The 15654-nt window shown below is 40.5% G+C and overlaps 1 protein-coding gene across 1 annotated transcript in view; it reads right to left on the bottom strand.

Annotated features, from left to right (window-relative positions):
• Positions 1 to 15654, bottom strand: part of tfap2d (transcription factor AP-2 delta (activating enhancer binding protein 2 delta)) — a 92177-nt gene that overhangs the window by 35867 nt on the left and 40656 nt on the right. Inside the window, exon 5 of the mRNA XM_080193352.1 lies at positions 5310 to 5428. Coding sequence (XP_080049478.1) covers positions 5310 to 5428 — 119 coding nt within the window. The remainder of the gene's footprint in view (positions 1 to 5309; positions 5429 to 15654) is intronic.

Raw genomic sequence — 15654 nt, 5'->3', positions numbered from 1 at the left:
TTATTTTGAGGCTGTGCCCTCTAGTTCTGCTATCCTTTCTAAGCGGGAAGAGTCTGTCTACCTCTATCCTATCTAGCCCCTTCATTATCTTGTAATTTCTATAAGATCCCCCCTTAGCCATCTAAACTCTAATGAGTACAGACCCAACCTATTCAATCTCTCTTCATAAGTTAACCCCCTCATCTCCGGTATCAGCCTGGTGAACCTTCTCTGTACTCCCTCCAAGGCCAATAAATCCTTTCGCAAATACGGGGACCAAAACTGCACACAGTACTCCAGTTGCGGCCTCACCAGTGGTCTTTACCGTTGCAGCAAGACCTCCCTACTTTTATATTCTATCCCCCTCGCTATAAAGGCCAACATTCCATTCACCTTCTTGATCACCTGCTGCACCTGCAGACTGAGTTTTTGCAATTCGTGCACAAGGATCCCCAGGTCCCTCTGCGCTGTAGCATGCTGCAGCTTTTCACCCTTTAAATAATAATCCCTCCAATCAAAATGCACCACCTCACATTTATCTGTTAAACTGTATTTGCCAATTATTTGCCTATTCTGTATGTTTCCTAATGAACATAAGAACATAAGAAATAGGAGCAGGAGTAGGCCATCTAGCCCTTCGAGCCTGCCCCGCCATTCAATAAGATCATGGCTGATCTGTCGTGGCTCAGTTCCACTTTCCCGCCCTCTCCCCATAACCCTTAATCCCCTCTCTTATCAAAAACCCATCAACCCGCGTCTTAAAAATATTTAGCAAGGTAGCCTCCACCACTTCAACGGGCAGAGAATTCCAGAGATTCACCACCCTTTGAGTGAAGAAGTTCTTCCTCAACTCCGTTCTAAACCGCCCCCCCTTTATCTTGAGGCTGTGCCCCCTAGTCCTACTGTCCTTTCTGAGCGGGAAGAGTCTCTCCACCTCTATCCTATCCATCCCATTCATCATCTTATACGTCTCAATGAGATCTCCCCTCATTCTTCTAAACTCTAACGAGTACAAGCCTAGTTTATTCAGCCTCTCCTCATAGCTCAACCCCCTCAACTCCGGCATCAGCCTAGTCAACCTCCTCTGCACTCCCTCCAAGGCCAAAATATCCTTGCGTAAGTACGGCGCCCAAAACTGCACACAGTACTCCAGCTGCGGCCTCACCAATGCCCTATACAGCTGCAGCAAGACCTCCCTACTTTTATATTCAATCCCCCTCGCTATGAAGGCCGGCATCCCATTTGCCTTCCTGACCACCTGCTGCACCTGCAAGATGGGTTTTTGCGACTCATGCACAAGGACCCCGAGGTCCCTCTGCACCGTCGCCTGCTGCAGTTTTTCGCCACGTAAGTAATAATCCTTCCTACCATTATTCCTACCAAAGTGGACCACCTCGCACTTGCCAACATTAAATTCCATTTGCCAGTTCCTGGCCCATTCGCCCAGCCTATCTAGATCCTTCTGTAGACTCTCCACACCCTCCGCACAATTTGCCGTTCAATGGCCTCCTGTAATTTGTTTTAGAACTCCTCAGTGTTAACTAACACCCCAATTTGTTAACAGTCACAAATTTAGAAATAGTATTTTTGATTCCAAGATCCAAATTGTTAACATAAAGAGTGAACAGCAGTGGAACACCACTTTACACCTCTGCCACTCTGAATGAGTACCCTCTACTCCCCTTCTGTCTTGAAGCTAGCTAATAATCTGTTTTGTCACTTGTCCCATTATTCCACATTCTCTGACCTTATTCATTCCCTATTTTGGGAAGCTTAATCAAAGGCCTTTTGAAAATTCAGAGTATTTACATCTACTGTATTACCATTGCCAATTCTCTCTGTTATTCTGTTACAACACTTGATAATTCTGGCCAATTTCTTTTCGAACAAATTATTAAATATGTGTAGTAATGCCCCTGCTATCTCATCATCAGAATATTTTAAAATACATGAAGGTAATCCATATGGAGAAGAACCTTTATCCTCTTTATGTTTGGATAGTTCATTGCACATAACCTTTTTCATTTTAAAAGCACATATCTCATTGATAATCTCATCATTCAACATAACATGCACCTTTTTGATCTCCCTGTTAAATATGAATATATTAATTAACAGCAGGAGTAGGCCACTCAGCCCTGCGAGTCTGCTGCACTGTTCAATAAAATCATGACTGATCTAATTTTTATCTCAACTCCATACTTCTGCTTACTCCCAAGAACCTTTCACCCACAACCACCCCCTTGCTTATCAATAATCTATCTACCTCTGTCTTAAAGATATTCAAAAACTCTGTCTCAATGACCTGTTCAGCAAGAGAATTCCAAGTTCCCACAAATCTCTGCGAGAAACAAAAACCTCTTCATCTCTAAGTTAAATGAATGACCTCTTATTTTTAAATAGTAACCCCTAGTTCTACATTCTCCCAAAAGAGGGAACAACCTTTCCACATCCACCTTGTCAGGTTTCCTCAGGATCTTATGTGTTTCATTGATATGTTTCATTCGAGTTGCCACTTACTCATTTAAATTCTAGCAGATTCAAACCTAACCTGTCCAGCTTTTCTTCATAAGAAGCCTGCCCATTCCAGTAATAATCGAGTAAACCTCTTTTGAATTATGTCCAATGCCTTTACATCTCTCCTTAACTAAGGAGACAAGGACTATACACAGATGTGGCCTTGCCAATGCCCTCGGTATCTGAAGCATAACATTGTTACTTTTGCATTCCGTTCCCCTTACAATGAACAATAATATTCTATTAGTTTTGTGTGACAAAACTGCGTCTTTAAGAAATGTATTTACATAATGTTTCTTGTGAGGGGTATGTTTAAAATTCAGCTTTGGTTTGCATGGTACTGATTTATCTGCAACCCAGGTGGCTCTATGCTGAGAATGCAAGTGAGTAATTAGTTTTAGATAGTGGGGTGTTTGTTTTAATCTGAGCTAATGTATTTATGCATAGTTTTGTTTTTTTCCCCTGGGGTTTCAAAGCAGGGTTTAATTAGGTTGATTGACAAGAGACAGAATCATGTGAATGGGTGGAACCAAGCTTACAGGGAAAGACAGTTTAGTTTCTGCTTGATCCTGAAACTAGCAAATGCTGTTTCCCCCTCTTTCTCTGGAGGCTGCTGTTTGAGTGTCAGAAGATAGACATCTCTCCAAATCTCTCTCCAAAAATGCTCAAAGGCTTTAGGACTGTTAACAAGTAAAAACACATAATCCGGTGTTGTTTGCTAAATGGTTCTGAAGAGGAATTTAAGTTTATAAGAGAAATATTGCTTAAATTGGAACTAATAGATTAACAGTTAAGAATTGTATCTTGTCATGTTTAAGTATTTCAGTTGGTAAAACCTAACCTAATTTATTCGTTATGTTAAACTGTATTGTTAAAATAAAGTGCACAAATTGAATCACATGTGGAGTGAAACATCTCATCCTCACGTCAATGCCGAAATGAAAAAAAAGCTGGGGTCTGGTCTAAACTTCATAATGTACCTTGAGACTTCTGATCTGGTCCCCAACTCTTTGCTAAACACTTGCTGAACATGCAAGCTAACCTTTTGTGATTTACATGTTAGGACACCCAGATCCTTTGGAACTCTGCAATCTCTAACCACTTAATATGATTTTTTTCATTCTTCCTGTCCAAGTTTTCCCACATTGTTGCCCATTTTCCAGATTTTTGCCCAATCACCTAATGCATCTATATAATTTTGAAGCTTCCTTATGTCCCCTTCACAACTTACATTCCTACTTATCTCTGTATCAACAGCAAATTTAGCAGCCATACCATTGGTCTCTTTATCTAAACCATATATATAAGTTGTAAAGAGTTAAATCCCAGTGGCAGAAAACTCATCGCATCCTTCCAAGCTGAAAAAGATCCATAATGCCTGCTCTTTTTCCTTTTAGCTAGCTAATAATCTAACCATGCCAACACGTCATCCCTATACCATAAGCTTTTATTTTCAGCAGTAATCTTTGATGTGGCACACTATCAAATGTCTTCTGGAAATCTAAGTACAGTACATCCACTGGTTCACTTTTATCCATTGCACATTTTAGTTCTTCAAAGAACTCCAATAAATTTATTTAAAATGATTTCCCTTCATAAAACCATGTTGATCCTCCTTAATTACCTTGATTTTATGTAAGTGCCCTTCTCTAACATTTTTAATAATACCTTCTAATATTTCCCTTTTGACAGGTGTTAAATATATTGGCCTACAATTTATTGCTTCCTGACTCCCTCCCTTTTTGAATAAAGGAATTGCGTTCACTAGTTTCCATTCTAATGGAATCTTCAGTGAATCTAGGGAATTTTGGAAAATTAAAGCCAATGCATCAACTATCTCCCTGGATATTTCTTTTCAGACCCAAGGATACAATCCATCAGGATCCAAGGATTTGTCAACCTGCAGTTCCAACAATTTGCTCAGTATCACTGCCCTGCTGATAGAAATTCTCTTGAGTTCCTCTGTCCCTTCCCATTCCAGATTTACAGCTACTTTTGGGTCTCTACTTGCATCTACTATAGTGAAGGTTGATGTAAAATATCTGCTCAATTCATCTGCCATCCCCTTATGTGCATTATTAATTTCCCAGATTCACTTGCTTTAAGACCAACACTCATTTTGTTCATTCTTTCCTTTTTTTAAATATCGTTCAAAACTCTGTTTTCATACTTCTAACTTCTTTCTCTCATCCTCTATTGTTTTCCCTCCTTTTAGTCATTGTTTGTTCTTTTGTATGTTCTGTCCAAATTTCTGATCTGCCACCTACATTTGTGCAATTTTATGTATTTTTCACAATCTTTAACCTTTTTAGTTAATCATGGGTGGTGGGTCCTCCCCTTGAATACTGAAGCAAAATAATTATTTAGTGATTCTGCCATGTCCAGCATTATGAGTAAAATGTATCATATGGATGATTAATGAAGGCAGCAGATCAGGAAATTATTATTCACTAAAAAATACTTAAGTCATTTTTCCTATGATTAGCCTGTGGTATTACTTGATTGTCCTTCTCTCAAATTATATTTCAAAATATGAATTTATCACTACTTTATATAAGAATGCTCTAAATGGTATTCAAAGTATGATTCCAGAAATTTATATTTCTACTGCTAAAGTTAAGCTTTTAAAATTCACTTGTGACTTTCTAACATGTGACACATTAGGGTTTTTCTTGAGTTACCCATATGTTATGAATTCTGTCTATTCTAAGTTAGCCTAAAGTATGCTTTAATAAACCCTCAAAACATAAAATGCACTTACACTGGATATCACTAATTTAATGGGATTGACTATTTCTGAAGGTTGGCCTTACCTTCAACCAGTGAAGTTAGCAAGGTGACGTTGGCCGCTTTCCGTCTGCCAGCCGGTAAGTTCAGTCCCAATCGGTCCAACTTCTCTCGTAAACACCGCCCTCCATTCTTAGATTTTGCTCTGTAGATAGGAATATTTTTCAGTGTGTCGTTCACAATAAAAACCGGCACCACAGGGTGAAGCTCACCAAAACAGATATACTAATCCTTGAACATGATAATATTTAGCTTGCCAACTTTTTCCCTGTCAACCTAAGATAGTACAGTAAAGGCTTTGGCGCTGATTTTAATATTTGGCACTGACAGAAAGCAGGCAGAAGCAGATTGGCTGCCCTTTATTCATCCTGCCTGATTTTTGATTCAATGAAAATGACCATTTTTACCACCTGTGATTCCCCACCTACAAAAGCTAAATTGGCCCCATAATGCAATAACCAATTGCCTTCTGATGCTCTGATAAATAAACACATCCTGATACAAATTTATGTTGTGTGAAGATGATAAGTCCAGCTCAAAAAAACAGCTCCCAGAGCTTCACCTTTTCAATGCTGCTATTACTGAATCTTGAAGACCACCATGCAAAGGTGGCCTAGTTTTCAACTCTGTGAACGTAGATATACAGCCCAGATTCATGGGATAAAATCTCTTCTGCCTGCTGGTAACAAGGGTCCTATGTGAAATGTATTTTGTCCATATCAGTTCCGCTCCTAATGAGCATGGGCCTGCAACACGTACCTGTTCTGAATTAAAGAGACGAAAGCATCTGTGGGCAGCATGGTAGCACAGTGGCTAGCACTGCTGCTTCACAGCTCCAAGGTCCTGGGTTCGATTCCAGGCTTGGGTCACTGTCTGTGTGGAGTTTGCACATTCTCCTCATGTCTGCGTGGGTTTCCTCTGGGTGCCCTGGTTTCCTCCCACAGTCCAAAGATGTGTGGGTTAGGTTGATTGGCCATGCTTAAATTGCCCATTAGTGTCATGAGATGTGTATGTTAGAGGGATTAGTGGGTAAAATATGCAGGAATATGGGGGTAGGGCCTAGGTGGGATTGTGGTCAGTGCAGGCTCGATGGGCCGAATAGCCTCTCTCTGTACTGTAGAATTTCTATGATCCTCGGAATACCCTAAACTACTCCACAGCAAAGAAGCATGGTTGCTGGTGTTAAGAATAGGAAATCATGACAAATGGCTTACTCACAGCAGATCCAATGAATACAGTGAATCCATTTTTACTGCTATTGGCATTAGTAATAAATATTGGCCAAGGCTTGAGGAGAACTCATTTATTCTCCTTCAAATGCTGGTACTATTTTTTGCCGATCCAAAAAGTTGGACAAAGTCTTAGTTAAATATCTCAGTTGAAAGAGAGCATCTCCCTCAGAACCATACTGAGTTATTCATTCACACTCTTTTCACTTGGAAAAAGTATCAGTTGATCTAGTTGGCAATCAGCTATGATTCAATGAAATGCCAATATCTGGTGCATGAAGTGGAAATAAAAAGCACACTGCCACAGCCAGGAGTGTCATGCTCTAGAGTTTAGAGCTAAAGCTACAGTGGGATTTGACTCTAAGCACAGCACTCCTATTCGGTCTAAATAGCAGTTTGCATTAATTGTGGCAGAGTTTTAATCTTGGTGCTTGACCATAGTTTTGGTGCTAGATTGGTGAAAATCGTGGAAAATGCCTGTAAACCATTTCTGCCAGAGTTACAATGGGAGGTCAGGGAATCCTCACAGAAATTCTATCCCATCACTCTATGATTTTATTCATAAAACCCAAAATCATATCAGTCTCTCACTTCCAGGAAGCAATGCATTTGAATCCCTGGGTCTTCTATTCATCCAAAAAATTTCAGTGCGTTTCTAATCAATTATATATTCCTTGGTTTCTTTAGTCAGAAAAATGGATTATTCCACACTTATCCATTTTATATTGCAACCTTCTGATCATTCAGCTACCCTGTCTCCTGAAATATTATATCATTCTCTTGGCTATTTTGTATGTCGTCATTGTCAAATTTTCTGTTTATATCCAGGTTCAAATCATATTTTCTGTAGTGTGGTGAATCCAACATTGACAAATGTGGGGCACCATTTTCAATGTACCTCAAATTTATGCAACACCCATGGACTCTATTTTTGTTTCCTGTTCATCAAGTAACTTGTTTATCCATGCAGCTCTTAGGCCATATAACCAGGTTCTTCAAACAAGTCTTTTGTCTGACACTTTATTGATCACCTTCTTAAAATCCAATATCAGAATAGAACATAGAACACTACAGCACAAACAGGCCCTTCGGCCCACAAGTTGCGCCGATCACATCTATACCTACTAAGCCATAGACCTATCTATAACCCTCAATCCCATTAGATCCCATATATTCATCCAGAAGTCTTTTAAAAGACCCCAGCAAGTTCGCCTCTACCACCACCGACAGCAGCCGATTCCATTCACTCACCACCGTCTGAGTGAAAAACTTACCCCTAACATCTCCTCTGTACTTGCTCCCCAGCACCTTAAACCTGTGTCCTCTCGTAGCGACCATTTCAGCCCTGGGAAATAGAATAGTTGATATCTGTCCACTTTGTTATCTCATCTTGAAGCTGGCAGGGTCCAGGTTTAAATATGTTCAGGAGCTAATGATATTATTGAAACTTGACTGCTATATAGGTCCCAAGAGATAGTTTATATATAGTTTCCCATAGGCTGTGTGCAATTTTTGCCCTCCCCTAATTGCCCTCGAGAAACCTTAAGCGTTACCCACATTGCCTGGAGTCACATGTAGAGTAGACCAGGTCGGGATAACAAATATCCTTCTCCAAAAAGCATTGGTGAATCAAATGGGTTCTTAGAACAATAAATGATAGTTTCATAGTCACTATTACTGAGGCTAGTTTTTAATTCTAGTTTTTTTTTTCCAATTAATTGAATCTAAATTTCACCAGCTACCATGGCGGAATTTGAACCAGTGTCCCCCAATCATTAGCTGGGCCTCGGGATTACTAAACCAGTGACATTATTACAACACCAGATCCACCCTTATGGCTTCCAAACATGTCAAGGAGACTGGAAACAGGAGCTGGGCCAGAAGAGATCCAACAAGGTAATTCAAAAGATTGTAGTTTGCTTGCAGGGCATGAGGAATGGAGTTCTAGCCCAGGCATGTCTTCCATTTACCCTACTGAGACTGTCTTTGAGTGCCACTTCTAATGGCTCACTGTTACGGGTCCATTGCAATGGTTTTCTTGTTATATTTAGAGTCTTGGAGGTTCACAGCAAGGAAACAGGCCTTTTGGCCCAACTTGTCCATGCTGCCCTTTTTTTAAAACCCCTAAGCTAATCCCAATCACCCGCATTTGGCCCATATCCCTCTATTCCCATTTTACCCATGTAACTGTCTAAATGCTTTTTAAAAAACAAAATTGTACCCGCCTGTACTACTACCTCTGGCAGACACTCACCACCCTCCGTGTGAAAAAATTGCCCCTCTGGGCACTTTTATATCTCTCCTCTCTCACTTTAAATCTATACCCTCTAGTTTTAGACTCCCTACCTTTGGGAAAAGATATTGACTATCTAGCTGATCTGTGCCCCTCAATATTTCATAGGCCTCTATAAGATCACACCTCAGCCTTCTACGCTCCAGGGAAAAAAGTCTGAGTCTATCCAGCCTCCCCTCATAACTCAAACCATCAAGTCCCGGTAGCATCCTAGTAAATCTTTTCTGCACTGTTTCTAGTTTAAAACTATTGTTCCCCTCAATTAGCTAGACAAAGCCACAGAGTGGTTCAAGATGATTTATTAAAGAAATTATGGGACTCTGAATGAAATTACTCAGACAATTCAGAGCCAATAAATTAGAAATACATAGGCTATTAAAATCTCAGCTTCAATTACAAGTAATTAGCATATACCAATAAAAGAATCGGAGTTATCTCTATCCAATTGTAAAAGGTAATATCAGATAAAAGGACAATTTTTAAAACCGATCATAATCACTTTACACTTGCTTAATCGTAATATCCAACCAGCATGAAAACTTAATAAATCTTGGCTTCAACTTATCATAGTCCAGCGCATAATCACTCCCTTCCTCCTAGTTACAGATATCTGATTAAATGAGCTATGCCCAGACTAATGACCTTGGCGCCTGTCTGTGAAGGTTCCTATAAGCAGACCTTTGATTTTAATTGCAGCTTGTGTGATTTTTAAATGTGTCTGATTATTAATCCTTTCACTCACATTATGCCAGGGACTTCTCTCCCAGCTGTCCAGCAGCAGCATTCTGCCAGTCAACATCCCATCCCAGCCCTTGCTTCCTTGTCATTCTCACCAGGTTCAAGCAGGAGTTTGGCCTGTTGATTATTAATGAGGTCCAGTCATTAAAAATGGTGGGTCTCCCCACTGCCGCCTCTCGGTGGAACAGCCAGTAGCTTGGCCATGCCCCCACCCAAGTTAAAATTGACCTTTATGCATCTGTGCAAATTGTTTACTTCAAGGAAATACTTCACAGAAAAAAAATATATTGCACAGGGATGAAGACTCAATAAAGGTCGCAGCATTCATGATACAATATATTCATTGTATCACATAGGTATATTTTTTCAGTTTATGTTTTATTCATCTTGTTCAAGCAGTCAAATAATTTATGTCACAGGGGAGACAATTTTCCTTATGAAGGTGAAAGCTTTCCAACAATACTTTTTCTTAAAAATATGCTCTTTTGTGTTTTATGTTTCTGATATTACTGACTGATGAACAATTTTAATGTTAAATAATTGTTCAGTGTCTGCTTCCTAAGGAAGAATTAAATAACACGCAGATTCAAAGTTTGAAGAACCAGTTAGGTTTACAGTATACAGAGTTGGAATCATTTTGATTCTTACTAAGTCAAAAAATCTGTTGCTACTGACAAATACAAGCTGATTTCCTTTGTCATTTTTTTCTAAAAGACAAAGCTCATTTGCGGATGAACATAAGAACATAAGAAATAGGAGCAGGAGTAGGCCATCTAGCCCTTCGAGCCTGCCCCGCATTCAATAAGATCATGGCTGATCTGTCGTGGCTCAGTTCCACATTCCCGCCCTCTCCCCATAACCCTTAATCCCCTCGCTTATCAAAAACCCATCAACCTGCGTCTTAAAAATATTTAGCGAGGTAGCCTCCACCACTTCAACGGGCAGAGAATTCCAGAGATTCACCACCCTTTGAGTGAAGAAGTTCCTCCTCAACTCCATTCTAAACCGCCCCCCCCTTTATCTTGAGGCTGTGCCCCCTAGTCCTACTGTCCTTTCTGAGCGGGAAGAGTCTCTCCACCTCTATCCTATCCATCCCATTCATCATCTTATATGTCTCAATGAGATCTCCCCTCATTCTTCTAAACTCTAACGAGTACCAGCCTAGTTTATTCAGCCTCTCCTCATAGCTCAAACCCCTCAACTCCGGTATCAGCCTAGTAAACCTCCTCTGCACTCCCTCCAAGGCCAAGCAGGTCAGATTTTATTTGTCACTTAAAGAGATGGATTTTCTGATGTGAGGACTTAGATCTTTTTGTCAGACCTCTTTGTTTTAATCTTTAAGCTTTTTTATTTTCCGACAGTCAGTGCTATTCTGCAGCATTTTCCAACAGATGGATGTGTGGACAGAAACTAGTGAAAGGCGAGCCCATTTTTGCAAAAAGAAATTTAAATAAACAATAAAAGTGAAGGTACAGTCTTGCCAAGTGAAGGCATGTCATATTCATAACCTCAAACAAGGGCGGGGTTCATATGGCAGCTTCTGGAACTTTATTTTTGAAGTGGACATCAACCAGGTGGCTAAATAAGATATATAGGGTCAGGTGACTTGCAAATTCAATACAGACAACAAGTTTCCAGAACGTTCCAAAGTAAACTACTCTGGCTGGGGGATACCCCATTGAATGGACATGTTCATGCAACAACCTGTTTGGAATTTATAGCTGCCTTTGTTGAAGTTTATTCCAAACAGAGAACCAATGGACTTTTAGGTTCTTTGGATTGGATTTACACCAAGTCAGGATGACCCAGAAACTATGTAAAAATGACGAGCAGTGCTAATTCTGAGATTCCCAAGCCCATTCCTGGGATTTAGACTTCTCAGAAGTGCTTTTTATGGGTAGTGGATTGGTTTGGATCACAATCTGGACTCTGCATTACGATCTGGCTGGCTCCATGAAACTTGTCTGACAGCCCAAAAATCCACTGGAAGTGTCCCAGAGGAAATATTGCATGATTGACAGCTCTGGCTCTCTGATCTATGCTGTCAATTTCATGATGTTAATTTGCACAAAATAAAGATGTTTCAAGTGCTTACAGTTTCACCTATTGTTATGTTAATGAATTTCAATGATTTACACTTTTACTTGCCTGTGTAAAAATAAGCTTTTTAAAGAAAGTGGAAAGTTTTAAATTAATGACTGCTTTTTAAACCTTTTCTTCACAAGCCCTGTAGTCACAATAAGGTTCACTGGTTCTATACAGTGTGTGGTAGATGAAAGGGTATTGAAGTGCCGTTGCAGGGCATGAGAGGTAGGAAGGTTTATAAGGGGTACTTGGGGGCACATCTTGGCATGGGGACCATAGGAGTGGGTGGATGGCATGAGATGGCATGGATGAGGCAGGTGGAGTGTGTAGGGCATTAAAGGGAGAGTGTTTCTGTTTTTATTATAACTGGGACAGAGTCCCACAGAACCAAGGCATGCCTCTTAAACAGCCCATGCCAGAACTCCTGTGGCTGCTTCCCAACCTTTGCCCACCCAGCTGGCCAGATTGCAACCACCTGTCCTTACAGCCACTTTCTCCTGCGATGAGCAGGTTGATCTGGCAAATTTGCCAACTCTTGCTACCTTGAGGATGAAAATTTTGCTCAATATTCCACATTTGCCAATCAACAAAAGGAGAACTTCAGAAAAACAATTAACCACAAATGGGTGCGAAGGACCATCATCCAACTCCATTGTATAGCAATGGCTTTAAACTTTAAGTCATTCTAGTTTGGTAACAGTGTTGATCATATGACCTAATCTGGGCTTCTGACACTAAAACTGTTCATTATCTGAAGACTCAGAGATACCTGGGCAGTCTGCAAAACAAAGTCCGCTTGTGAAAAACCTTGACCATCTGGTACAAAAGCCACAAGTACCTAGGTTTGAGACTGCTGAACATTCATGTCTCTGAGGGGATCCTGCACAAATCCTGATATTTGACTTCCGATATTTGAACTCGTCTAAGCTACAATTCAAGACTGAAAAATGCTCCTTTCTTTACCATGCTTACAATAACTGTTTCTTATAATGTGCCAGACTGAACTAGTTTTTGTTTACAATTTATAAAAATATCCTATTCTCTTTCATTGCATTTTTTCTTAAGCATGTATGTGAGTGATGACTGCTTGAAATTGTTTTTAAACCTTTGAGATGAATGTGCAAATAAATATTGCTACTGTTATTTGAATTGACACTTTCCTCTCCAAAACTACACTGATTGCTCTGACAATAAAGGACAGGATACAAATGTTTCAATTTTCTCCTGACTCTGTCCATAGTATTACAGATGTCAAAAGATACTAGATCAAGGGAATGAACTGATGTTCATTATTACATCAATTTGAAACATGGGTAAGTACTATAATGTAGACAAAACCGAGATTTTATATCACTGGCAATAGCTTGCATTTATGCAGTGTCTTTAACCTGGACAAATGCCAAAGGTACTTCACAGAGACAGAGGGAAAAATAAATGATTTTGCTATTAAGTATTTCAAACATTTTCATGCTATTCTTCATTCAAAACAATTGAGAAGAAACAAAATTATATACCTAAACATTTGGGTCATCATGACTGAATGTGGGGCCACCAACACTGCAATTAGAAATGTGAGTGTGAAGCCACCAGTGCTCAAAAATACATTGTTCTGACAAAAAATTTGAATTGTCTATCCAATAAGTGTTTGCTTGCCCTTCCAACTAATGTTTCCTGTAAGAATTTGAGAGTAATGAAGGAAACAAAGTAAGAAAACCAAGCATATTTTTAAAATTGAGGGCAAATGTGAATTATGTAATTATTTACTGATACTTTGATATTGAATTTGAGTGATATTTCTCATAAATTATTTTGTAATTAGGTTTCCTGTTTAAATAATTTGCTGAAATACATGTCTTAAATAACCACAAATGCTTATCCATGATACATCCAAACCTAATGTAATGCATATTTACTAAATGGTTGAATGTTAAACAGAACACATTTTCATGTGTTAAATGGCTATGTTGATGGTGTATTCACCTCTGAATCAAAAGGTGGTGGGTTCAAAGTTCCAATCCATGATTTGAATGCAAAAAAAAGGCATACATTTCTACACTAATGGAGTGCTATCCTTGCTTTTGAATGAGACCTTAAACTGAGGCCTTTCAAGTGCATGTAAAAGATCCTTTGGCATGACTTTGAAGAAGAGTAGGAGTTATCCCTGAAGTTCTGGTCAATATTTATGCCCCCAGTTAATTCCAAAAATACACATTATCTGGTCATCAGTGCATTGCTTTTTGTGAGAGCTTGCTCTGCACAAATTGAAAGGAAGTGTGCAAGAAGGAATGTAAGGCACATCACTCACATGAGTCAATTTCAATCTCAGTATGAACAACCGCACAAGGGAGAGAGAGAGAGTAATGCAGGAGAAAGAGGCACCAGTCCAACTTAGAAGGGGAATGTAAAGGAGCTGACCAGAGTTAGTGTCAGAGAGAAATAAACAACTAAAAAATTCAACTTGCCACTAACAATGGAATGATATGTGCTTTTTGGGCCAGTGTAAAGGAACGACAATAACAATGTGGATTGTGGCAGTTTAGATGAAGTGGCCCGCAGGTGTGGGGAATGGGAAATGGAAGGAAAGCATGACTTGGGTGATCTGCCTCCACAATATTACAACAAGCTGCACCACTTGAGAAGGTACCAATGAACCTAATAACAATTACTCGAGGCATGGTCACAGAAACCAGCACTATTTCTGATAGGAGCACAATTTCAGAAATATCCAAGAAAATCATGCCCTTAGAACAGGGGCAATACCACTTCACTTACCATCTACCCCCCCAAAGATCAGGGACCCGGTTCAAATTATTACCCCCCATGACCTCATGTACTGGAAGGTCCTTGGAGATAAAGGGCAGGGGCCCTCCCATATGGCTCCAGTCATGAAGATGGACTGTCCCAACTCCCTGTACCCTCAGTGTCCAGTTTAAATGAGAGCGCATGATGGTGTCAGGCCACCCTGCCAAATTTTAACAGGCACTGGAGGTTCCTGCATCACCCTTGACACATCCAGATGAATAGATCCATCTTGGCGAACTAAATGACCCATCATCTTAAGTGGTTTCACTGGCCATTCAAAAATGGGATTTGAAACTAGCCTCTCCTTTTGTGAAAAGGAGACAGAGATTGATAAATTGAAGCAGTGGTTGAGTGCTGCAAAATAGCAAACTGACACATGGTTTGTCAGAGCCTTGGAAGTTGACCCAAAGAATGAAATGCAAGTAAAACAAACATTTCGAGTCAGAGCTCGAATGAAGAGTCATCTAGACTCAAAATGTTGGCTCTACTCTCTCTCTCCACAGATGCTGTCAGACCTGCTGAGATTTTCCAGCATTTTCTGTTTCTGTTTTTGTTTTAGATTTTGCCATATTTTGCTTTTATATATTAAAATGCAAGTGTTACATATGAGTCAACTGCAGACACAGGGCCTGAAAACATGGTAAAGTCAGGTGTGAGGCCACTAATGCGATCTGTGCCCGCGTCCGAGCAGATTGTCACTTTACCGAAACAGGAATGGCAGCAATTTGGTTTGCGCCCAAAATGGATGCAGCGATGATTTAAATGCAGGGGGGTCCGCTATCACTTTGCGGGCTGATTGTTCTCTGTTGGGAAGGGAAGAGGAGGTGGGTCGGATGTTCCTCTGGGTGGGGGATGGGGGTGGGGGGGTGGTGTTGGTGAGTGAGGCCAGACCATTGTCTATGGGGGGTGGGGAGGTAGGAGGGGGCTGATGGATATCTGGGGAGGGGGGGGGGTGGAATGGGGGCAGAGTTGTCCGCTGCCACTGCGGGCGATCGATCGGTTGCGGGGGGGGGGGGGGGAGGTGTGGTGATCGGTTTGGGTAGTGGGGGGGTGGATAAGGGGGACAGTGATGTGTGTGGGGAGTGGGAGGGTGGATAAGAGGGACAGTGATGAGTGTGGGGGCCATTACTCCTGCTTTTCACTCCCGAGCCACTTTCTCCACTTTCTGCGGCTCAGGAGCAATCTGATATGGGCACGCTTTTTCAAATTTTTTTCCAACTGTGC

Source organism: Carcharhinus amblyrhynchos, chromosome 7 (genome assembly GCF_965287045.1).
Source record: "Carcharhinus amblyrhynchos chromosome 7, sCarAmb.v2.hapA, whole genome shotgun sequence".
NCBI lineage: Eukaryota > Metazoa > Chordata > Chondrichthyes > Carcharhiniformes > Carcharhinidae > Carcharhinus > Carcharhinus amblyrhynchos.
The sequence above is the reverse complement of the archived record's forward strand: the minus strand, read 5'-3'. Positions and strand labels throughout refer to the sequence as shown.